The sequence below is a fragment of the Alosa pseudoharengus genome, unplaced genomic scaffold (genome assembly GCF_046254945.1).
Source record: "Alosa pseudoharengus isolate Yale_2024_CS ecotype anadromous, Long Island Sound unplaced genomic scaffold, YU_APseudo_1.1 YU_APseudo_1.1_scf_24, whole genome shotgun sequence".
NCBI classification, from domain to species: Eukaryota; Metazoa; Chordata; class Actinopteri; order Clupeiformes; family Clupeidae; genus Alosa; species Alosa pseudoharengus.
In genome coordinates, this window is record NW_027468689.1 from 12,971,282 (window position 1) to 12,997,673 (window position 26,392).

At 45.8% G+C, this 26,392-nt stretch overlaps 1 protein-coding gene across 1 annotated transcript in view; it reads right to left on the reverse strand.

Annotated features, from left to right (window-relative positions):
- LOC143141937 (thyrotropin-releasing hormone-degrading ectoenzyme-like) overlaps positions 1–26,392 on the reverse strand; it is a 145,585-nt gene that overhangs the window by 117,393 nt on the left and 1,800 nt on the right. Inside the window, exons 2-3 of the mRNA XM_076302617.1 lie at positions 21,768–22,041; positions 17,162–17,288 (exon numbers count right to left, since the gene is read on the reverse strand). Of these exons, the coding sequence (XP_076158732.1) occupies positions 17,162–17,288; positions 21,768–22,041 (401 nt within the window). The remainder of the gene's footprint in view (positions 1–17,161; positions 17,289–21,767; positions 22,042–26,392) is intronic.

Below are 26,392 nucleotides of genomic sequence, written 5' to 3' on the forward strand. Positions count from 1 at the left end.
TGTGTGTGTGTGTGCCGGGAAACCTACTCTAGATTCTCAGTGACTTTGTAAACATATAAGGTTATCAGCTGGTCATTGCTCAGCCTGATGCATTCAAATACAAGCTCACATTGTACCCCAAAATACAGAAGGTTGCACAGTCGAGGACACAAGGTATTAATCCAAGAACACCTTCAGATCGTAAGCAGTGTGTGTGTGTGTGTGTGTGTGTGTGTGTGTGTGTGTGTGTGTGTGTGTGTTAAGGCAGACGATCTATCAAATGCAGCTTGTTGCCCCTTTGACTGATGGGACCTGCTAAATTGAGCTGATCCTCAAGTCTGAAGGAGAGACTAACCAACCTTCACACTTTGAGGTTAGTGGACACAGCTCAAGCCAATCTGGTGCTTAAAACGCAAACTTTTATTCACATTTACACACGCGCACACACACACACACACACACACACGCCTACACATTAACACAGACACAAACAAACCGCACATGCACACGCACACACAAACACGCACACACATGATGCCTGAGACCACACAGACAAATATACTAAGACCTCACACTCGCATTCTACACACACACACACACACACAATTCAGCTTTTCAGGAGCAAAATGGACCTCGTTTACGCTCCCAACAGGGAGCAGAGAAAATGAGCTCATTGCTCACTCTGAGAGAGAGGCCCGTGGTTGCGGTGGTCAGTTTTGATTAGAAGTAGAAAACGCACCCAGAGAGAACAGGTCGTGGCACCCCGAGCAATAATGCCTTAAATTGTCCATTTTAGCCACAGCAGTACCAGGACGGCAAAACAAACACACACACCACAAAAATCCATCTGTATCCTTGTGTGTGTGTGTGTGTGTGTGTGTGTGTGTGTGTGTGTGTGTGTGTGTGTGTGTGTGTGTGTGTGTGTATGTGTGTGCGTGTATGTGTGTGTGTGTGTGTGTATGTATGTGTGTGTGTGTGTGTGTGTGTGTGTGTGTGTGTGTGTGTGTGTGTGTGCATCACTCTAAAAGACTGCTCTACACACTGAAGTTTAATTAAATCAAATTCACAAACAGTAGGGTTCAATTACTGGATTGATAAATTCCACTGAGAGTAAATAAATAAATTGCCTGTCCGCTGTATGTAAAGCAAAATGTATAGGCCTAATGCAAATTTGCATCTAAAAGACATTCAGTAATTGTGCTCTTCATCAAATAATTTCATTCCTTTTCCTGCTGTGGCTATTATCTCAGAAGCTGACCTTTAACTAGGACTGTGCAGCTGTGTCCTTATCAACGTTAGATGGCCATTGATTCTGAGTTCTGCATATTCTGCCTGAGCCAAAGTAAATAAACATAGACCAATAAATAAACAAAGTAAATAAACATAGACCAATAAATAAACAAGCAGAGCCACAATCATGAGATCTGGGAGCAGCTGGACAGCCTAAAGGCTGAGAGGTGCTATTTACATACAGTAACGCAAGCATGCACACACACACGCACACGCACACACACACACACACACACACACACACATGCACACACACACACGCACACACACACACACACACACATGCACACACATGCACGTACACGCACACACACACACACATACACACATGGACGGAATCACGCACGGATGCCTTGCACACGTATGTATGGCAGCATGCACAAACACGCACATACACATGTATAAGCAAGCAAGCATGCAACAAATACACACACACTAAGACACATAATATGCACACATGAAACCATCTGTCCAACACCCCAACTTCACCCACCACCCACCCCCTCACGTTTACACACACAAACAGACACACACACACACAAACTCCACATTCTAAGATGTTTCCCAATCCCATAGGAAAAACATAAAAAATATAGGAACCCAAGCCACACCACTCCATCTCCACTACATGTCAACCTCCCCAACACAACACAGGGGGGCAGGCTGATGGGAGCCTATCCATCACAGACAGGGCCACAATAACAAATCAGCCTTTTTCCAAGTAGAAGACTTAGAGTGTATTGGCTGGTGTGTGTGTGTGTGTGTGGGCATGGGGGCAGTGGTGGTTTGAGGTTGAGGGGTGGAGGGGTGAGGGGTGACACTTGTGTGGGCTAATTAGCCATAATCCATAGCACAAATCACCAGGTGCTCGCCTTTGACTAGACTAGATTAGACTTTGTGTCCTTTCATCTCTTGTGATGTGACGTGATGTTTGTTGGGCAGTGGTGGAGGCAAGAGAGGATCCCATTCAAAGCACAAACCATCCAGCCATCCATCCCTCTGTGCCTCTCTCTCTCTCTCTCTCTCTCTCTCTCTCTCTCTCTCTCTCTCTCTCGCACACACACACACAGACACAAATGCACACATGCTGTCACTCTCCCTTTCTTTTGTCATAATCAATCCAATTATGGGATTACATCACGGATTATTGACCAGACCTCGGGAGTCCATTTTGCTTGGACGAAATCCCCATTACAAAATACATAAATATATAAATAAATCTCCATTACAAAATACATAAATATATATAAATATATAAATAAATCTCCATTACAAAATACATAAATATATAAATGAATCTTCACTGCAGCAACTTACTACCAGCCAAACTCCTCCAAATGCATCACTCATAATGGGGCCGGCAACCAAGCATCAAATCCTTTACTCCCTGCTGCATCACTGATTGTCCTTTGGGGTAAAACTTGCAAGTCAATTAAAAAGCAAAATGGCCAAATCTCTCGATGCGCTTCGCCGAGCTCCATTCACTCCGTTCCAATCCTGCCATTGGCGGATCAACACAGACACAAACACCACATCCATGAAGGCACCAGCCAAAGAGAGATAGAGAAAGGGAGAGAAAGGGAGAGAGAGAGGGAGAGAGGGAGAGCAAAACAGAAAGAGACAGACAAATTGATATGGGCAGAGAGGGGAGAGAAACAAAAGTGAGAGAGAGAGAAAGAAAAAGCAAGACTGAGACTGAAAGAGAAAGAGACAAGACAGAGAGAGGGTGAGTGTGAGAGAGAGAGAGAGACAGAGAGAGACAGAGAGAGAGAGAGAGAGACAGAGAGAGAGAGAGAGACAGAGAGAGAGACAGAGAGACAGAGAGAGACAGCACAGCAGCATTAAAGGCACAAGAGGAGTTTAAAAGACAAATCCCCTCTTTATTTCGGGCTGCCACTCTGGTGGTGGTGCCTAAATGTTAGATTTGAGAGGCCTCCCGCTGAGCCAGGCGGTGATGTATAGGGTCCCAGCAGGGCTCTGGCAAAACTGGTTGACAGCGGCAGTCTCCGAGACAAATGGCAATGATTTACGGCGCGGACCTGAGGTGAATTAGGCCCTGTAACGGCGCTGAGGAGCGACTGTTAGCACTGAATAAGTAGAAGCCGCTTATTACATTTTACGCACCAGTTGTCAAGCCGGTTCAGCAGAGACGGAGACGACTGTAGCAGACTAGCCTGCACTTGACCTTTTTAACATTCGGCTGCATTTCACAGACTGTCTACAAGCGACTAACCCGTCGAGCAACATCTCATCGCACGTCATGTGGTGGTGGGATTTGTTCCACCCATACACTCCCAGCCGCTGTCTCAGGTCAGCTGACAGAGCCCAGAGCCAGGCTAAAATGTAGAGGGGAACGAGCTTTTGCCGTTGCAGCTCCAAAACTATGGAACAATCTACCCCTTCACATCAGACAGGCCCCCTCACTGTCTCTTTTTAAGTCCCATCTAAAAACTCACCTCTTTTCTCTGGCTTTTAACCCCAGGTAGTGTGTTGATGGTATGTAGATGTGTTATGTGGGCAGTATACTTTATTTATTCTATTTTATTTTATTTATTGGATTTGAGTTGGTTTTTAATCTCTTTTTACTTTTATTTTAGTTTTTATGTCTTCTTACTTGTATTTATTTTTACATTTATTTTTAGTTAGTTTTTTTTTATCTTTTAAATTGTAATACTTTATCCTATTATTGTGCTTCTGTGGTGTCTTGTGTGTTTCTTATCTTGCTGTACAGCACTTTGGGAACCTTGTGTTTGTTTAAACTGTGCTATATAAATAAAGTGGATTGGATTGGATTGGATTTTGACGCGTTGTATTTTGTGTCTTTCTCTGTAACGTCCTTCTCTGTGTCATCGCACAGCAGGTGGCCTTCCCCCCGACGACAAACAGAGCGTGTCACCGAGCTGCTTAGGAACCCTCTCGCCACTTTGCTCGACAGAATGTGCGAGTGACTCCCCACAGCGAGGAAAAAAACGCGAGGCGACTTGCGGGTGAACAAAATAATCCCTGGGCAGGAGATTGTTTTGTCTCGACAAGACCTCCATTGACATGGCCTCATCCCGGGGCACTTGATGGATGACATGGGGCAGGACGAGCAGGAGCGGGGTGGCAAAGAGGTGGGTCCCTTGAGGTTGAGGAGGGCAGACAGACCAGCCTTTCACCTGTCAAGACCGCTATCACTGCAACACCAGGGCTAGAGGGGAGAAAAGGAAGGAAGAAATCCTGGTGCATGTGTTGGAAGGCCAAGGGCCAGCTTGATGGACATGGCATTTATCAAACCATCTTCTACCTGTCAGAACTACATTCTCTACCAGTGTTCTTGCTCCAAGCAACGCACAAGGAATTTTTTTTTTTTAAATAAAAGAAGGCCAAAAGAAGCGGAGTTGAGTTGAGTTCATTATATGTGCAGACATCTGTGACTCCTGATGTGGCCCTGATCTGGCCCTGATCTGGCCCAGAGCTTCCTTATTGCCCTCCTCCCATCGCCCAGCTAATAACCATCCCTGATGAGTAGCACAAAGCTGAGATGCAGCTTCTCTCTCTCTCTCTCTTTCTCTCTCTCTCTCTCTCTCTTCTTTCTCACCCACCCCCCTCTCTCTCCCTCTCTCTCTCAGACACACTAATCTTATTAAGATGTGCAGCGTAGACTTCCAAATGTGAACGACCATCACGGGCTCTGATGAAAAATAACAGGCCTGCTCAGCTCTGCTGCTTGGCTGATGGAGGCCCTAAGGGGGGATTCAAATGTGGTGGGCCAACGGATTTATTGTGGCTCAGACGATGTACAATTACATACCCCCCACCCCTCACCAACACCATCAAGAAACAGATTTACCTCTTACATATACTATACAGTGCTGCAGTACTGTATACTGTGCTGTTCAATGCAGTTATACTATATGACCCTTATGCTATGCTGTCATGCTATTTTCCTTTTCTAATTCAAATAGGTTCGTAGCAGCACGGTTCTTCTGTTTTCTTCTATAAGGTATGTGTATTGGTATATTGCTGGATTGGGATTCAGATAGGGTCAGAACTGAAGCCAGTGGTGGTGGAGTTCTGGCTAATAAGGTGGGGAGGGGATACTCATAGGCACCGGTGCTGCTGAGGGTGTTGTTTGTGGACGGTGTGTAGGTTTCAGAACTCAGAACTGTATTGCATTAGAAAACGCTCCCAGAGCACTTCACAGAGGCAGCATTGTGCTTACAGGGGATTGCAACAGCAGCCCAATAGCAACTATCTCTCTTTCTCTTTCTCTCTCTCTCTCTCTCTCTCTCTCTTTTTCTCTGTCTTAAGCACTTTTTCCTCTTTGTTATTGTTTTTTTCTTGCTTTATGTTTGCTTGCAGTGATGGTGTCCTTCGTCATCCCACAGGACACTCTGGCAAAAATACAAAATAAACGAAGGGACCACTTCTCTACTTGGCCTTCATTATGCTTCCAAAACTTGGTTTGTCTATGCTAACATGCGATCACTTTTTTCATTATGACTATCAGACTTCACAGCCATACCAGGCGCGCTTTGCAAATGCCCCCTGTCCAACCTTGCTGATGAGATACAGTGACTTCGCCGTAATGAATCGCCAGGCCACTCCTGTTCATTTTTACAAACAGTGGTGTACAAGAGATATTTATAGCAAAAGGGACGGCGACAGCCATGCCACTGCAGGTTCCAGCCAAAGGCATGGTAAAGGAGACAGGATATGGGATATCATACTGACTTATGTCCTCATTTAAAGGCTGACAGAGTTTATGGTTGCACCCCACACACAGACACAAACACAGACACACACAAACACACACACACACACACACACACACACACACACACACATGCAGGCGCGCACACACACACACAAACACACACACACACGCGTAGGAACACACACAAACACACATGGACACACATACACATACCCTCACACACGCAGGTACACACACACACACACACAGGGGTGTTTTGGGCCAAAAACTAAGAAGGGATGACACCAGCGGTTGGCAAAGGATATTTATGATAAATGACCCGAGTGGGCCTCTGGCCAAAGCAAACAGAGGATGTGACCTTGGCAAGACCTGGAGAGAGCGAGGAGGTAAAGATGACCCAGCACCATCTCGTGTGGCAGCGGCCGCGGCCGCGCTGGCTGGCTGGGTACCAGTGACCCGTAGTCTGGCTAATAAACCGATTGACCTGCTTAGCATTTCTGGCTAGCTGCATGACTGCTTCTGGGTTGTGCCGTGAGAGAGAGAGAGCCATCCCAGAAATGTCATGCCCACTGGCTCGGTGAAAAGTAAATAAGACTACAGCTTCAACATAGCATATGTGGGCACACACTCTCTCACACACACACACATATGTATACACGTATACACGTATACACGTATACGTATACACACACACGTGGCATGAAGTGATTTAGTGAATAGGCTAGTAGGGTGACCAGACGTCCTCTTTTTTCAAAGGCGGAATTTCAAAGTCGTCCGGGATTTTGTTTATTCTAGCCTCAAACGTGTTTACAACGAATTTGCATTGCTCTCTCTTTCATTTGTGTTTCATTCATGGATAGCCTATATATATATATATATATATATATATATATATATATATATATATATATATATATATATATATATATATATATTCATTCACATACTTGTCACGCCCTCCCCTAAGGGCCCGTCCACACGGAGACACTTTTTGAGGTTAAATGCAGAGGTTTTGCTTCGTCTTGGCCGAGCGTCCAAACGAATCCTGTAAACGCACTGCCCGAAACCGCACTTTTTTGAAACCTGGTCTCAGACCAGGAAAAATCTGAAACCGTAGCCCTTTTGAATTCGTTTGGACAGCGAAACCGCACATCCTACTTGCGTATCGATGATGTCATCGCCACACCTCAGCTGCCCTGGACTTGACACTAGTATTGCCTAACAATACCAGTTTTGATACATGACATTACCTACGATTACACTCCGTAGGATAAATATCACAACTGATGCTGCGCAGCGCCGATAGCTATTGACTTGGTGGACTGAACACTGTTTTTCCCGGTGTTTTTTAATGCATTCTAGCTACTGTCAGTGACAGGAGAGAACTTAAGTTATTAGGGAAGTGCGGTGTAAGTTTGCATTAATTTGTGCGTGGTGCCGGTGTCATTAATTTATTTTACATGTCTTACAACATAAATAAATGCATTCATAGTGAAGTCAGATATGAGCATACAAAGACGCTTAGAACTCATGTTAAGCCTATAGATGCGCACTAAATGCGAATGCGCGATTTGATGCAAGCAAAAGTATCGACTGTTTTTACCTGCGTTAGCCAAATAAAGGACGGGACTGCACCCTTCACAAACTGTAAAAATTGAGTTTATTAGTTTTACAGTTGACTACAGTTGACAGATCACTATAAGTCCACACAAACAATTCTGGTTTCCTTGCACTAGCCATTTCGTCATAGCCTGTTCTGTCTGTTTGTATAGCCTACAGCGCAAGATTTGGTCAATTTCTGTAAAGAAACAGTGCCACCTATAGGCCTGGGATATGAAGTTACGTGTTGAGTCGTGTTGAGATGGATCCGTTTGGACGCAAATATTCTTGATACGGTTCCAGGGAAGCCGGAGGAAAAAAAGATCGGTTTGGTGTGGACTAGGCCTAAATGTAGGGTGTTGAGCCTGACCTTAGCTACCGTCATTGGTCGATAGTAATCTCAAACATTTAATTGGTCAGTCAGTCACCTCAATAGCGCAAACTTCCTTGTTTAGTGTAAGTTCACTGACGAATTAAAACGTAAATTTCCATGTTTCTGTCTCGGTCGATATCAACATTAAGCTGAGTGCCTGACCTGCAAAGCAGGCACTTACATGTCGGTCGCAAATAAAGGTGCCAACGACCGACCTACAGGTAGGCTACACAATATTCAGCAAAGCATCGAACGGCAGCGAGGGGTGAGAGCTCATCAGCTAAAGTGACAGAGTTTTTCGACCTTAAAATTTACGTCTCCAAAAACATTTTGATGGCACATCAACTCATAACCATAGACTGTAAAAACTATAACATGACGAACACTTCTGCCATTGTCTGAGCGGCCTTCTCTGGACGATTGCCGACCTAGCAACTTTCTAGCTTTGGGTAGGAAACTGCACTTTGGTTATCCCTTTAAACGGCCTTTAAGGGATAGCCTGCACACTGACAACAGCAGATGTCAATAATCTTCTATCTAGGCTACTGTAGCCTATATGCAGGTGAATTAAATATGTTGGCATAACATAAGGGATAGATGTAGGCCTATTTCTTTACAAAAAAAATATCTAATAATAATGGATTGAAAAGAGGTAGGCCTAATAATAGACCAGACATGATTGAATAGATATAATAAAATGGACAACATATCCACATCAGTCCCCATCAACACAACTGTTTTCACAGGTCAGGATTATTAAGCTCTAAAACAGATTGTTCAAAATTATAGAGCTAGGCTACTGTAAAAGATTCAGTTTGTATTTTCAGAAACACCTTGGATCAAATTTAGAGATATGCAACATTAAAGATGGGTTGCCATCCAAATGTATCTTGCGCGTATGGAGCTCGCTTTTATTGTAATTATTGTTTTTGCACATTGAAAACTTTCAAGTGTTCAAAATAGTCTTTTGAGGCAGTGTTTTTCTGTTAGCGTTGGGCCGGCCAATCAAGCTCATTATCATACATAGTCACCATGTCTGTTGAGCACCACCCCCCCCCCCTGAAGTGTCCCCTTTTTCACAAACCCAAATCTGGCCACCCTAGCTAATGTGGTGAAGGTATTGTTGAACATGTGGATGGTAAATACACACAGACACACACAGACACATGTTTACATACACATGGGGCATGCAGGGATTTAGTACATAGGCTAATGTGGTGAAGGTATTGTTGAACATATGGAACATACATGTGCCCTTTTTTCCTTTTCTTTATTTCTCCTCTTTCTCACTGCAATGGTTCAACATCCAAATAAAGTTTCAGCAACAGATGACAGTAGGTGGAGGGAAAAGGCTCATTGACAAAGAAAACAAAAACAGGTTGGCACAATTTGTGCTAAGAGACAGAAGAGACTGAAATCCAGAGCAATGATGCCAAAACATCTTAACATCTTATCATAACCTGAGACCAACCAACTCTGGCAGCAAAACAGACTAACAGTACCCATTAAGCAAAAATGCCATTCAGATCTAGGGCTTCTAGATAAATAGGACAAGAGGGGGAATCGAAAATATATTGCCTATTCTTGTAAATCTAGTTTTTTTTTCCTTCATGGTTTTCTTGTTTCAACAACACCCGGCGTGTGGTGACAGTCACACACTGCCTGTCATTAGAACACATCTGTCACCCCCACACGCCAACACAGCAGCCACATGCTGTAACTCTCCCACAACCGTATGATAAGGTTTCCATATCACACACGCTGAATACATGACAATTCCCTGCCCTGATAAAACTGCACTCGCTTTTCAGATGTGGGAGGATATATGAACATGTTTGCCAGTCGATTCCAATCCCCGCACAAAGAGGCATGGTTTGGAGGCCCTGTACGTATGTGCTTATGCAAATCCATGTTTACTGTGAGCCAGACGATGCAGAAGCGGAGTGGAATGCGAGTGTGCTTCCTCCAGTGCGGCAGCACATTCAGAACCCAGAATAACTGCAGGGCTCGCCCCATCACCAGAAACGTGGGATGCGATAGAATGGATTATTTAGGGGGGGGGGGGGGGGGGGGTGGTTAACAAGCAGCCTACTTCGCACTCGCTCACAGGAAGATGTGAAGTCAGCAGCAGACAGCATCCCCATCTAAAGCCCTGACTTGGGCACTTTATAGCCTCTTCACTCTTTTCCTCCTCGCTAAGGCTAAGAGGCAATTGGAGATCAACATTAGATGGATTGCTTAGGCTGCTGTCAGTGCATTGTTGTCCTCTATCAAAAACAGAGGTGTGTGTGTGTGTGTGTGTGTGTGTGCGCGCATAGCAAACCTTCTCTTCACATTCAGAATTGATTCTGATTACATGCATGGTTGAGGCACCTCTTTCTTCACATAATACTGACAAAATGCAGTCTAATACCATGCACAAGACGTCAAGAAGTCAATGATTGCCCTGAGTGGTAGGCTACTCCAGGAATACAGAGATGGAGTGAGTCCTTTTTTAAGTAATTAATAATCCATCCACTTGCCTTATGATGGATTTTCTGGGCTTGGAGGCAAATAATGGTTACATTAAAGATTTATTAATAGTGTAATTTCATCTAATTTGCTAATAGATGAAACACTATGTGGTAATTGGAAAAAATAATGAAGAAATAATAAAATTCTACTAGAGATATATTTACCATTTAAAGCAGTAGTGTTGTTTTGCACAAAAGCTAGTGACCTGACTACCTAAAAGAGACAGAAAGAAAAAACATGCAAATCACCAAAACTGATAAAAACTTGTCTGAACATTGATGTCTTCTGGTAATACTATAGTTGGCAATGAGCTGCAGTAGAGGCTTTTTTACATTCTGCACAGTGCTGCTTTACATGGAGTAAAATGCAAGCAATACTACCTTGCCATTTTGGTTTGAAGTGGGCTCTGTTACACACATCAGAGACACTTTGTCAGATGGATCTGGATGAAATGTCATCTGACTGCATCTATTCTGTGTGCAGGTCACCAGTAAACTGAGGCAAATAGGACAGGAGTCCATTAATCACAAGGGCTCAGAGGTCCCACATGACTGACAGCAGACTGAGAGAACTGAGTGACAGTGGTTGCTGTTGGCAACCCAGTGGACAACCTGTGGACAACCCAGATGTCAGCTCAACTCCACAGAGCTACCATGGGAACGGATGACAGAGAAAACGTGCTTGTCCAGAGAGGAAAAGGGGTCATGTGGACACAAGCACGTCCAGAGAGATGGGAAGATAAGTGGACATCACGTTCCAGGCCTGTGATCTGTCTGATCTATGATCTGTCATCCCCTCAGGTTAACACACCCGACTTGACCTCTGCCTGTTCTGTAGACAGATCACATCCACAGATGAGCGTTCCAGTGCCTCAACTGCTTGAGCAAGGTGCTGAGTAATAGTAAAGACTACCCATACCTACCAACATGGGGAAAGGGGATTTTTTTTGTCCACACACATTGAGCATAGTGTTGGTTCATGCCATCCAATCAGCTGATCTCAACCAGGGGGAATGGATCAGCTGATTCCCTGCTACGCCTACGATTTGCTAAATGTGTTCACGGCGCCTTGTCTAAGCTGCTTTCCCCTACCCATTCATTTCCACTTCCTCTGCAAGCTACTTTGCAACCCACGTCCACCCCAACTCCTGCTTTCATGCTCAAACGATGTCATGTTGTTGTCATTCGTAAGTGCAATGTTCTGTTCTCTTGCTGCTTCTCCCTCGGCCTGAGGCTCCACGAGTGCACATGGACGACCAGCTGAGTCCAAGAACAGAGCCATAGTGACAAAGATAATTGTATTATTGCAAATCGAAATAAATACTCTCTTTTCACTGAAGTGGTCCTGACTGAATTGCAATTGTTTTCTCAATAATAATGCACTCAATTAAATAATGATATTGTTTTAAGTTTTATGTATATAGCACCTTTTTTCAAACTCAAGGTCGCTTTAAAGAGTCAAAGCAAGAATAGCAACATTTCAACCGTTTAGGCAAAAACACCCCAATGCAATGCATCACCTCCCTCTGTGTATGAGGGGAGACATCTACTGGCCTCCTACAACACCTTTCCCACAATGCCTTGGGCACACTGTCAGCTCCACTGGTCATCATAGCAACAAAGACCCTATTAAGCCGTTGATGAAGTCTAGTCTCTAGTTTTCTTACAGAAGTCTAAGTGCTGCAACATACTTGAAGGTCAAGTTATTTTTATTAACATGGGCATCTTTTCCCATAATTCCCATAGCTTCTTATTTGGAATCTTTCAAACTTTTTCTCTTGACCCCCGACCAAGATATTGAACTGTTGGTAGAATTGTTTTAAAAGCTTTAAAGTGTTTACCATGTTGTAAGTCGCTTAAATAGTCCCACCAGGAATCTATGAGAAAGAAAACAATTTTGAGCTTGTTCATTGTTGTTTTGCTTGTAAACCAGCATGTCCAAACCTGCACTCTCTCACTCCCTCAATCACTCACTCTCATGCAGTGGTATCGACACTGACCATCTTGGATGCGAGCCATGCTATGCTGACCGTCAAGTTGCCCGCCACCTCCTCATATGTCCCAGATACAGGCTGCTGACATGTCACAGGTTCGATCCCCTCGTGCCCGACATCCCGCTCATCAATTCCCATCCTCTGCCGCAGCGCAGTGGCGTGTCAAGACCACACTTTGGCTAATTCATCCTCATTGGACACATCGACTGTGGCAGGTCACCGCCTTTGATTCTCCATCTATCTCTCTTTGAAAACCTCTTACCATGGATCAATGGCTAGGATAGATCTCTTCCTCCTCCCTCCTCTTCCACATGCTAAGGCCCCCTGTCTAACAGCCAGACCAATCGGCTTCTCCACCGATGCGTGCGGCATTCCGAAAGATATTCCCACATTCTGTGCTTCCACTCAACCGACAGAACCCCGCAACCCCTCCGCCACTTATATGATTTCCACTCCATTCAACAAGACTCCTTGCCGACATCAAGACTATGAATTTCCTTACACCGAACCGAGAGGGGTCTTTTTACTAAATGCAATTCAAATGGTGTGTCATAAACCCATGTTGAGCAGTTGATGGCTGAAACAGCGGCCTCCTACATACCGTCACACCCACAGCACCGCGGGCTCTCCAACGGTTAAACGTGCTGGCTGAGGCATGTCCAATTGGACAGAGCGCTCAGAGAGCCTGGCTTCACACAGTGAACGCGGAGGCTGACAGCGCTACGCTACGTGTTAGCCGTGTCAAGACAGCCCACTGTCAAGAGAGAGCGGGAGCCGTCCCAATGCAATTGGCAGCTGACAGGTTGTGTTTGTATTGTGTGTGTTTCAAAGGCTACTGGGACAGGATGAGAGAGAGAGAGAGAGATAGAGAGAGAGAGAGAGAGAGAGAGAGAGAGGGAGGGGGAGGGAGGGGGGGGGGCTTGGATGCTGTGTATTCCTATGGGAACGGCTTGCGGCCACCTCTTGGAGAGGAAGAGATATCTCTCTCTCTCTCTCTCTCTCTCTCTCTCTCTCTCTCTCTCCCTCTCTCTCTCTACTCTCTGCTTCTCTCCTGTCCTACCCAGTCAGCCTCTCAGGAGCTGGAGACGAAAGACGGATGAGAGGTTTGGAGGGTAGATGAGAGGATGGAGAGATCGTTGAGAAAAAGAGAAAGAAGCTGATAGCTCAGAGGAGTGAAAGGACAAGTGAGAGCAGAGAGAGAGAGAGAGAGGGAGAAAGGGAGAAAGATGGTAAGGTGGGAGGTCCTTTCTCAAGTGTAACACACACACATACACAAACACACAGACAGACACACTTACACAGACACACACGCGCACACACACACATCTAAATGGGCCGGGAGGAGTGAGGTGTGTGTGTGTGTGTGTGTGTGTGTGTGTGTGTGTGTGTGTGTGTGTGTGACTGAGCAGGCAGAGACAAAGATGTCGCCCATCATAGGAGGATAAGGGGGGAGGTTAATAGCAGTCACATCCCTATTCTCCCTCTACCTCCTCCCATCTCTTCAGTTCTTTACCTCTATTTCTCTCCCTCTCTGTCTCTCCATCTCACTCACTGTCTGTGTGTGTCCTTTCCCCATTCCGCTTGAAAAAGAGCTGCTGAGAGACAAATGTCTGTGTGTGTGTGTGTGTGTGTGTGTGTGTGTGTGTGTGTGTGTGTGTGTGTGTGTGTGTGTGTGTTTCTTTTCCACTCAGCTTGAAAAAGGTGTTATGACGTGTGTGTGTGTGTGTGTGTGTGTGTGTTTGTGTGTGTGTGTTTCTTTTCCACTCAGCTTGAAAAAGGCGTTATGACATGTGTGTGTGTGTGTGTGTGTGTGTGTGTGTGTGTGTGTGTGTGTGTGTGTGTGTGGATGTGTGTGTTTCTTCACCACTCAGCTTGAAAAATACATTATGAGGTGTGTTTGTGTGTGTGTATTTTTGTGCATATGTGTGTGTGTGCACGCGCATGTGTTTGTAAATTTCCCAGCCATCCCAAGTCGTCAGCGGCTGCGATTAAGCCACTGTAATTAGACTCTACTTTAGATTCTGGAGACGAGGCACGTAGCGCTCTGATGAACGCGCCCAGCCACCGTGCGTGGCGTCATCTCGGGCGACCAGGAGTTGACTCGCCAAGCCTGGCACGATCGATCATGCGCCAAACCTTGACACGGAGGCAGCCCTGTTACCATGACGCAGCCGCTTTTTTGGCCTTTTTATGCCTTTGATAGGACAGTGGAGAGAGACAGGAAGTGAACGGGAGAGAGAGCAGGGGTGGGGCCCAGGCACACTTCTTACTTAAGACAGATGAAGTGCAGTTAGAGGAGGCGAATGTGGAGATGTAATGGAAGGAGGAAGTTTAAATACAAATTCACATTAATGGACCACTGACAGTTAAATCATCCCAATGTCCAAAAAAGACTCATTCACTCAACATGAGTGACTCTGAAATGAAGGAAGGAGACAGAGCGACATTAACTTTCGATGTAATGGCTTCAAAATGAATCTTGCACAGCACTAACAGCTATCTCAGCGCCTCATATGCGCAACAGAGATAAAAAGCTGGGTGTAACTAAATGGCCTTTTCTTTTTGTTCCTACTGGGAAAGTTTTAAAAGAAAAGTGAACAATTCGTGACCACTTACGCACATTCCAATGACTCCTCTGTACGCCGGCTGCCTGGAAACAGACTGTCAGGTTGCCCGTGCCTTGCGTTTCTTGTCATTGGGCAATGAGCAGAACTCGGCCAGTCTCTATGTTTGTGGACCTCAGGGCTCGCAAATGTTCCCTGTCCCCTCTGCACAGATGACAGTTTTATGTAACCAGCGCAAACAATTATATCCACGCCATTTCTTCAGCCACGCACTCTGAGGCTACACTATGGGTTATCATATGCAGTGCAGTGGCCTATAGTAAAACAATATAAAATATATAGAATACAGTATATAGAATATTCTAAGAGAAGGTGCTAAGACATTCAGGTGGCCAAGCACTGGACAAGGACTGTGATTCAGAGCATAGAGGTTGAGATTTTTGTTTGTAATTACGCTCCTGTAGGTGTAACACTCCTCTAGGTGTAACATTGTTCCTGATCCAGTGACTCTCTCTCAGCAACACAAACACAAACACAAACGCGCATACAAACACACACACTCTCTCTCTCTCTCTCTCTCTCTCTCTCTTTCTCTCTCTCTATCTCTCTCTCTCTCTCTCTCTCTCTCTTTCACACTGTTTTTTATCATGCTACAACTTCAAACCACAGTGACTTTTGTGTGAGGAAAGCACACCTACAATCATCAATAAGCCAAGTTTAAGGCCGAGAGACTCAGTTCACAGCAGGTATGAGAACTGGAAGGCTAATCAGAAATACCTCACATGAATCAGGCAAAAGCATTCTTCTGAGAGAGTGTCTCTATCAGCATAATGGGGTTTGAAAGGGCTCCTCTCCTCTCCTCTCCTCTCCTCTCCTCCACTCTCCTCTCCTCCACTCTCCTCTCCTCTGCTATTCAACAGAGATTTCACAAGTACACAGACTGCGTTTGTGAAAGCGACAATCCGTGCTCGACTGGAAGAAACTCCTCAAACGATCTCAAGAGGGTACGCCAGTCGTGAGGAAGAAAGGACAAGAGCTCCCTTCTCTGCAGATCCCTCAAGACAGCTTGGGTCAACGTAGTGGGCGCCCAATACTTGCTCTCACATGAAAGGACAGCATAAACTAAACATTGTGATCTGCTGATATCTGCCAACAGAGTGAGAGAAATGGTGCAGATAGATAGATAGATAGATACTTTATTGATCCCCAAGGGGAAATTCAAGGAATATAGCATAATAGCATAGCATAATGCATAATAGGAAGATAGATATACATGGCTAAGTGGATTGTATGTGCATAAGTGTGTGTGTGTGCATAAGTGTGTGTGTGTGTATGATGGTGCATGCCGGTATATATGTGTGCATGTGAGTGGTTGGGGTATGCCACGGGGAAGAAGCTGTTGTGCCTCTCCATCCCCAAGTGACATACAGTAAAGGCAACCAGATGGACACAGACATCTGTGAGTGTACACACACACACACAGACATACACACACACACACACACACACACACACACACACACACACACACACACACACACACACACACACACACACACACACACACTCACTCACTCACACACTCACATGCACACATATATTTATATGTCAGGGCAAGACAAAGAGAAAGAGAAACAGCAGGAAAGAGAGGAACAGAAAGGCATATATAGAGAGTGAGAGAACACAAGACAGAGAAAGAGAGAGAGAGAGAGAGAGAGAGAGAGAGGGAGAAGAGGAAACTCAGTTTTCCAGATTGATGGGTATATTTAAATGATTATGGCAAACTGACAGGAAGCCAATGGGGCGGTACGCAGACAGAGCGCCTGTCTAATGTCATGCAGCCCTAAACTTCTATTCTCACTCATGCACGCAATCACACTTACAAACACACACAAACTCTCACACACACACACAGGGCCCAGCGTGTCCTCTCATAATACAAGTTCCATCCATGCGCCTCTGGGACAGAAACTATAGGCACTTTTGAAACATAAATAAAAGCTTTCTGGAATCAACCCCCAACCTATGACAATCCATGCGAAACTCATCTTCCTACAGCACACAAATCACACAGAGAAAACCAGCTGAAGGCAAGTAATTGGGGCACCGTTGTGTCGCAAACACATTGAGTGATTCCCCCTGACTCTTACCTAATTTGGGCAGGGAGTATTTGACTTTGAAGTAATCCTCGTAGAACTGCAGCAGCCTCTTTGTGATCTGCAGCGCGTAGTCCCCCGATCCACTCATGATGGCGTTGGGCCTGGCGTACAGGCGGATCTGAGGGGAACAACAGACACATGAAATAAAAAATAAAGGAAAAATAACTCACAAGGACATCAGATAGAGTTAGAAGCTCAGAGGAAGGCAGTTTTCAATAGTTCAACATTGTTTTTCATCCTTTCATTTATGTCTCCCTACGACACATAAAGCATTCCTTAGTGTGCGGAGTGTTTTTGTGTTTCAGCTATCCTGTGGTGTATCAGGCTCTTATGGAATCCATCGCCAGACGTTATTGAATGGCGTCTGTGTGGGGTTCTCAGACGCCACACATCGTGTTTGTGTGTGACGGGCGCCGGAGCAGCGCCCGCCACATATCAATCCCCATCCGTCTGCCGACCCGGCCGCCGTTTCATCCAGCGGCTTTGTTGTCGTCCATCAACCCGAGAGCCAAATTAGATTTTTTTTGCTGAGCAAACAAAGCATTTTGCATTTGTCGTTAACGCTCGTTGTGTTGCGGTTTTTCCGCCGAGCCCCCCGCTGAGGGAGATGGAGAGCGTGAACGGTGAAGTGAGGTGTCGCCTTTTGTTTGAAATGTTTTCCCTGGATAATAATGATCTGTCTCCTCTTCCGACAGGCCGAGGCTGATGCATTGCTTCTGCGCGTCGGAGGGATGGATGCCTCCGCGGGCTCAAGGCAAACAAGCTCCATTGCCAGCCAAATAAAGACATATAGACATATGCAGGGGAGGTGACTATCAAGATATCTTCTCTACAGATGACTGCTGTTCTAATTACATGCAATAACTTACTAGAAATCTATACATATACTAACCGACTAACGCACAATATAAAAACAATTGGCCATGACTCTTTACATCGTAGCTTTAGTATTGACTACAGTGCAACAGCACTTTCATGTTTGATATTCTGTGCTGATGTAAGCCTAAGCTAAATGTTAACTTTAACCCCAAACCTGGTTTCCCTTAAAGGTGTATTGTAAGTCAGCATTTTACTACTGAAGAATAACATAATAGTTTAACATCACTATATTAAGGTCCATGCATTATAAAATGGAGCGTAATATAGTATGTGCCATTTTGAGCTATACGAGTATGATATTCTATAGGCGGCATCATCGAATCCACAGTTAATCAATGTGATGAAAAGAGAAGTCCGCACTAATGTCTTACAAGAAAGCCTGGCAAGGACAGAACACAGTGGTAATTGGACTTCAATAGAGCACCCCTCCCTATCAAAGGACATTCAGTATTGATCTATGGCGATGCCACAAAGACAAGGCCATAGACTTCACTTCACTTATTAATAGGGAGAAAGAGATTACTTGTATGCTTAGTCTTTCTCCTTCACTCACTCTCTCTCCCTTCATTTATCTCACTCTCTCTCTCTCTCTCTCTCTCTCTGTGTCTCTCTCTCTGTGTCTCTCATTAAGACTCTTTCTCTATCTCCCTACCATTTCAATCTTCACCTTAGCCATTCCATTTCTTTCAAACAGAGAGGAGAATCAATCACAAGGAGTGTGAACGATGTCGTTTGCAAATGCAATTGCTTTCTGGGGTTTTAAGCTGTCGGATCCTTATCAAGAGGACACAAATCAGGCCCTTATAAAATAAGGACAGGGTTTAGGATGGGCTGGAGGGGGAGGGCAGCAGAGAAGCAGAGCCGTCCAAGGGGGGAGCTGTGGAGAGAGAGGGGGGGGGGGGGGGGCTCATCAGGACACTGCGGAGGTCAACCCACCGGCCCCCTCCATTCCTTTTCCTCCAGGGAAGAGTAGCAGAGATGAGATGGGATGCGGCGAGTCTCATCGCTCGCGTGCTTCTGATACCGACATAATGATCGCCCCCCACCAGGGGCCACACTATGTGGCATCTACTGAGGCCTCCGGGGCTACTGGCCAGGAAGGGCAGGGCCGCCGCATGGGTGGGTCACCGCGGCGTGACGTGGCTTGGCCCTCACTCAGCTCCAAGCAGACCAGTCGATAAAACCATCATGACCGCGGCCCAGACTGCTGCGCCCAGGGGAGCGCCAGCAGACACACGTCCGGCACACCACACATCACGCAAGGGCACGCGGGCCGGTCATACGCAAGCCACTGACTGGACGAACTGGGCCACTCAGGAGCCTCATGGGACAGGCACGGCCGATGGAGATGAAGAGGCACACCATTCCTCATCATCAGGGACATGGCGGAGGTGTGAAGGTGGGTCTTGTGTACTCGCCTTAGCGTAGCTTTCGGTTACTGCTAAATTAAAGTTAATTGAGTCATTGGTGGGCAGTACTGAGACAGGGATTTCTCAAAGGCCAACAGGGTGTGATAGTGCCCGGCACATCTGGCATTAGTTTCATTAGTGCAAGTGGGGCAGGGCGGAAAGTCTTGTTCACAATTGCAAACAGGTAATTAATTATATTGTGCTTTGATCTGATAACCTGCCATGTGTTTACAACAGTCAGTCAATTAATTGAATACTGTAAGAATAAAACTAAAACTGACCAAATATGTATGGGCCACAGATGTATATAAACTCTCTCTCTCTCCCCCCCTCTCTCTCTCTCTCTCTCTCTCTCTCTCTCTCTCTCTCTCTCTCTCTCTCTCTCTCTCTTAAACATCTCTCTCTCTCTGTCTTGCCATAAATGCAAATTTACTGTACATAAGTGAGCTTGTTGCTGAAGCACTCACTCTCCCTCCCTATGTCTCTCTCTTTTACACACACACACACACACACACACACACACACACACACACACACACACAGTCTCTATCTCTCTCTCTCTCTCTCATTTTTGCTTCTCTTTTTCTGTTCTCGCACTAAGTGCAGAGCAAATCTCTGTGGGGGAGTTCGGGCGGCTGCCACCACTTCAAAGAACAGCACATAATTGTTTTAGGGTGAGTGCAGCCGCGGCGCTGCCTGAGCTCCCTGACACCACCAGCACAATGGTGCCCCGGCCCACGAGGCTTAGAGCCTGCATGTCGACTCCCACCACTCCTCCCGCTGCAGAGCTGCGTCGCGGGGAGGCATGCGCTTTAAGGAAAGTCTGGCTCTCTGGAGATAGCCCAGAGAGAAAGAGACAGAGAGAAAGAGAGAGAGAAAGAGACAGAGAGAGAAAAAAAAGAAGAAAAGAGGGGAGGGTAATTAGCCCAACAAGGCTGTGCACCGTTTTTGTAATGAGTTCGAGTTGAGCAGTCTCCTCTTTTCACCAATCTGTGCTGTGCTAACAAACTCGCTTTTCTACCGCGTCGACAGAAACAACAGCATTCTAAGATGTGTTGGGAACCGTATATAGCGTATGGAGGGGAAGTTAATCTCCTCACAGCGGTGGTGGTTAAAACCCATTCACTGTTCTGTCTGAGAGTGTACAGGTGAGGGAGTCTTGACGATGACTCCGACGCCTCTGAGGATCAGGAAGGACTGTTCTCCCAGGGCCAGGGCGGAGAGAGTGTCCAGAGATAGAGGATTTCATGCACAGTGACTTTCAGTCACATTTGCTGTCTATTATGCTTACTAAAGGTCATTACATCATCAGCTGAGCTGTGCTGTGGGGAGCAAGCCGAAAATTGATTAATCGTTTCGTTTCTCGGTGGTATTAGTGGCAGGAGCCTGCGATGTCTGTGGAGTCGCGCTGACTTCCGACAAGGACGAGGAGCAATGGCTGTAGACCACACTCTCCCTGCTCTCACACCCTCAGTGCACACACACACACACACACACATACACACACACACAAAATGAAAACCTTCCTCTCTGGACTCTGAGATTGCCCTCTGATGATGGATGGGGTGACAGGTCCGTTACGCTACGATAATATGATTGATGGGAACAGCTAGAAGGGGAGAAGGGGAGCCGCTAAAAAAGATTTGGTGTGGGGGGTGAGCGTAGCCTAGATATGGCCAAACACTCATTACGAAGGGCTTGTTGTTAGGGAGAATTATCAGACAGTATTGAGAGGGAGAGGGAGGTGGGGGGTTGGGGGTTGCTGATTGTGACCTCAAGTTGAAAAGGGTGGGGTGTCCTTTAGTGTGGACTCACGTGAATGTGGAGGAGTAGCATTAAAGTCAGTGGGATCGTCAAAAAGTCAGTCGTCAAGGCCAATAAACCTTAATGAAAGCTGAACCAAAATGAAATTGGGGATATTTTTGAAAGAGTCAGAGAAAGCTGAGGAAATTCTTGTGCCGTGTATTCACTTGGCTTTTCAGTTAAACAAGTGCTCACTGAGAGAAATAAAATGGACTAGGATTTTAAGGGTCCATAATGGATGCTGTAAATAAGTGGACAGAATGTCAACTCTGAGCACACCATATAAACACACACACACACACACACACACACACACACACACACACACAATAAAACTTTCAGCAGTATGTTTGGTTGACTCGTTGTCCTCCATGGGTGATTGCAGGGGAGCAGTGGAAGCCTCACCACCGCCTGACAATCAGGTTTGAATCGTAATCGCACCATAGCAAATCTACGTCACTTGAATAAAGGCATCCGCTAAATACCAGTCGCTTTCTGTTACTTACCAGAACCCCGCTATCGGTCAGGGCCTCCCTGTAGGTAAAGTTGCACACAGCCCAGGCCAGGTAGTAGGTGGACATGCGCGGGGTCCTGGAGAAGTAGTTGGTCACCCAGCCGTCGTCGTCGGTGACGGAGTTCTCCACGGGCATGTTGGACAGGGACAGGTAGGAGGCCTCGTGCTTCAGACTGATCCGGAACGTGGCCTTGTAGATGGGCTCGTCGAAACACGGGAAGGCTTTTCTGGCATGGGTCGGGGAGAACTGAGTCACTGCAAGATACCTGCAATGCAAGGACACAATTACCAATGGACCTTGCTCTTGTGAATATTATGTGTGTGGGTGGGTGTGAGGTAGAGTGTGTGTGTGTGTGTGTGTATGTGTGTGTGTGTGTGTGTGTGTGTGTGTGTGTGTGTGTGTGTGTGTGTGAGAGAGAGAGAGAGAGAGAGTGTTAAGATACTTACAGTACAACCTATGTCTGCATGTATGTGTAGTGGTGTCTCGCTATGTCCACTATGTGTCTGTCTGGGCCTAACTGTTTCCATGCTTATAGAGATATAGAGATTAGATGGAGATGGATGTTTGCCAAGAAAAGACATTTAACGGACTCCTAAGTCACAGCTTGAAAGGTTATTTCACCTTGCTACACACATCCTTAAAAATTGCTTATAGCTGTACCTTGAATACAAATAACCCGCATGCACTCTGTCCTGGGACTCAACCTGCTGCCGCAAAATCCTGGCACACAAATGTATCAGTTCAAACACACCCCATAAGGCTAATATAGACGCTAGGCCTTTTTCCTCCCAAAGACAACACAAGTCACCACATTTCTCCTCCTTTTGATAAACACTATTATGCTCTTGTCGCGTATATCCTGAAGAGCCGATGATAGTAACAGCAACAAAAGCCTGGGTTTAAATGTGTCTAGTCAGGATAACAAATGCTTGTTCCCTACTCCCCGCTGTTCAGCCAGCGCTGAGAATGTCACAGCGGATTTTATGCTTGCATCCACCAGCCTCCTCTGCTCATCACCACCAAGGTGACGCGCGGCACGATAATATTTTAATTGACATCAGTCCTTGGCGTATAAAAGTAGTTTTTTTTTGTGTTGTTTGCTCTTGAAAAAGATCAGCTTGGGTGTCTTCCAAATAAAATCACATTGAGACACTGATAAGGACACAATGCCGTTTCTGAGCTAAGATCCTTGTGCAGTCAGGTTTTTTCCCCTTCTTTCTTCTCCCTCTCTTTTTTTTTGCACATGGGCACATTTATCCCCTAATTATCATTCTTGACTATGCCGCTCTGGATGTGTGTCAAACTGCAGAATCATGAGTTTGGCAATAGTACGCCCTGAGACTCTTCTCTGCCAGATCAGAGGGTGTGTGTGTGAGAGAGACAGGGTGTGTGTGTGAGAGAGACAGGGGGATAGATACAAAAAAGTCAGACAGCAAGTGGGAGAGAGAGAGAGCAGAAGAGAAAGCTACAAAAAAGAAAGCATGTGAGAGAGGGAGAGAGAAAAGGGATGAGAGAGAGGGAGAGAGCAGAGAGAGAGAGAGAGAACGCGAGGAATAGAAAGAGACTTCACTGTAAACGCCTTTGAACAGCAAAATTAGCAGTAGCAGCATGCGGCTTTGCCCTAAACTCCACCATGTAGATTCAAGAGCAGCTGGATTATCTCTTATCAAAGCTAGCTTTATACCACAGAGGGCAAACAGCCACCCTGTCTCCCCAGGAGGTGGTGGGTGACCCCTCTTTCATGGGCTGACAACACGACCACTACACCAGCGAGGGGAGAGAGACCTTCCTCTGAGTGGTGTCCGTGGAGACGGCTTATATAAGCCCCTGATATACACAGTGTTCCTATGTGATTAAAGGTGCAGTCTCAGCTACCTGTCTGCTCTGATCTTCGACTGGACCAGATCTTCGACTTAACCAAGAGCACACACACACACACACACACACACACACACTTTCTTTAATACCAGTTTTCAATCCATAATGGGGAAACACACAAATCTTTCCTTTGTAAATACATAGCGGTGCATCTTTTGTCAAGTTCCTGTTGACAAGTTGAACCCAATCCTGAACTTTTTTGTCAAATTACATATGGAGCTACAAACTCATACTTGCAAAGAACACATTTCAGGCTAAACTTCTCAGAATACAAAACAAAACAAAAAACTCTGTGACCATAAAATTGCTGTGCATGACTAAGCTTCTCTTACAGAAAATGTAAAAGTTTCCATTAATTTCATCATGTCACAGAGCCTTGTGCATTATATTAAAATCATTTTAGTTAATAGCCAGAGCCTTTGAGTGCTTCCTTTAAGTGGCTTAACGACAAACTGGAGAACTCTTAATGTGCCTCTTTAACTGGAGTGTACATCCATTAAGGCCAAGGCAGTGTTAGGCCCATGCATAGAGAGTAATAATGTAGCCTACTCGGAACAGGTTGCCTAAAGAACATTGCTCTGGAGTCAGCTAGATGCCATCAACAGCATATGTGACCTACACACTGTCGTTTCTCTATGCTCTGAAGCCATCCAATGCTAATTAGCTTATTGCGTCCCCCAGTGTGAAAATAAGGTCACCTAAGTTGTTAGGATTCGCATTAAGCGTCAGACCTCTGCTCCCTAGACATGCTGCCTTAAGTGCAAATGGCGACAATTAGCAGTAAACAGACACAATACTGACATTTGGTGACTCCCTAAATAGCACTGGCAAATCTTCCAGGCCTATCAACTTGAGAGTAGCTTCTCCATCTCAATTTAGAAGAGGAGGGGAAGCAAGCCATTAGAAGCAATTAGCTACCACCCCCTGTGTTATGATTTGTCGGCATATTTAGTTCGTCTTCTTCGCTGCAGCTCTGCGGGGGGGGGGGGGGGGGCAATCTGAGCATCAGGCGAAGGAGGGAGGCAGGAAAGACTTTTCTTTTCCCTCAAAGGTAAAAGTTTGCTCCTAGGTTGAGATTTAGGAGTAGAGAGGAAGTCTACAGAAGAAACGAGCTGCCGTGCCGCGCAGCACTGACAGCAGCACTGACAGCAGAGGCTGCGGGATATGGAGCAGCAGCACAAAGGCACAACACGCTCCTCCTGTGATATCAGACCAGGGTGAGAGGGGTGGCAGCCGATCGAAGGGGGTGCTAAAAACGCAAGCGAGAAAGCAAGAAGGGGTGTAGGGATGTCTGTGTGTGGATGTGTGTGTGTCGGGGGGGGGGGGGGGTGATGTGTCTTAAAGCTTAAATGCATTTGTGAAACGTGTAAAAAAAAGCTGGAGGAACCATCCTGGCTCGGATTCAGACGCTCATTGTCGCTGGGAGATAAGCGAGACGCGGCAGGTGGTGTCGGGTGGGCTTCTCTGCCCAATTCACACAGAATGCATAGCTGGCATGAAAAAAGCACAACAGCACACTTTTATAGAGAGAGCAAGCGCTGAGAGGGATGGTTGAGCCATGCATGCCTAGCTGGTGTGCTATATCTGTCTCCAGTCCACGTCATAGCTCATACAGTCACTGTAATTATCATTGATTTCCTGCTTATGAACCACTGAGGTCTTCCACAGTAATAGCCAATGGACTGATTGACTCCCTTGGTGAAGAATGCACACTAATAGAGCAGGTGAAGTGCATAGTGCTCCACACTTGCTGTGAGGCTGTGAGCACACTCTCAGGTTTGGGGTATGGAGAGATACTTCATGATGGGTTTTCCATTAAGGTTGGGAGAGATAATCTCAACCATGATACAACAGTGAGGGTGCAGATTTTCAAGATAACCTTTTGACAGCACCATCAGGTTTCACAGCCTGGATAAAAGAGCAACTGCAAAGCCAGTCATAGCTGCTCTCCAATCAGGGTGGCCCGGAAAAACAGCTACAAATACACACATGCACACACTCTCTCTTTCTCTCTCTCTCTCTCTCTCTCACACATACACACACACACAAACACAAACTCTCTCTTACACACTCGATAATGGTAGAGATATGGCTGGCCACCCCCAAGTTTAAATGATGGGGTGAGGGAGCTCTCCCGCGATGTGTGGCAGATTGAGGTTACACAGCCCACTGCACTTGGCTTAAGCACACCAGCTGCAGTGACTGACGGAGCCAGACCAGTGGTGCCCTGATGTGCACACAGTGACTTCACTTCAGCCCTGACCTTTTTAGACACAAACACACACACACACTGCCCAGAGGAACTCAATCTGGCTCAATGTACTGTGAGCTTCCATACACGCGCACGCACGCACCCACCCACACACACACACACACACACACACACACACACACACACACACACACACACACACTCCATCACTGATCTAGTAATAAATGTGATTTGCTGAGGGAAACTGAGGCTGTTGGGCACAAGGATTGACTGTAAATAATTAAATACTTGGAAATTGATTTTTGTTTGCGCACTCGCAGGGGCAATGCCTTCAGTGTTTTGTTTTGTTTTGCTGTAAGAGTCTATAGTGATGTGATGTCAACCAACTGCAATGCTCTTAATTAAACTCCCATAAGATTTTATCTAACTAGCTGAAAGATGTTGAAACAAACTGAATCATCTGACAGAAAAGTAACTCATGAAATTAAGGTCCCAACACCTTTTTTCATAACTCCAATTCCACAAG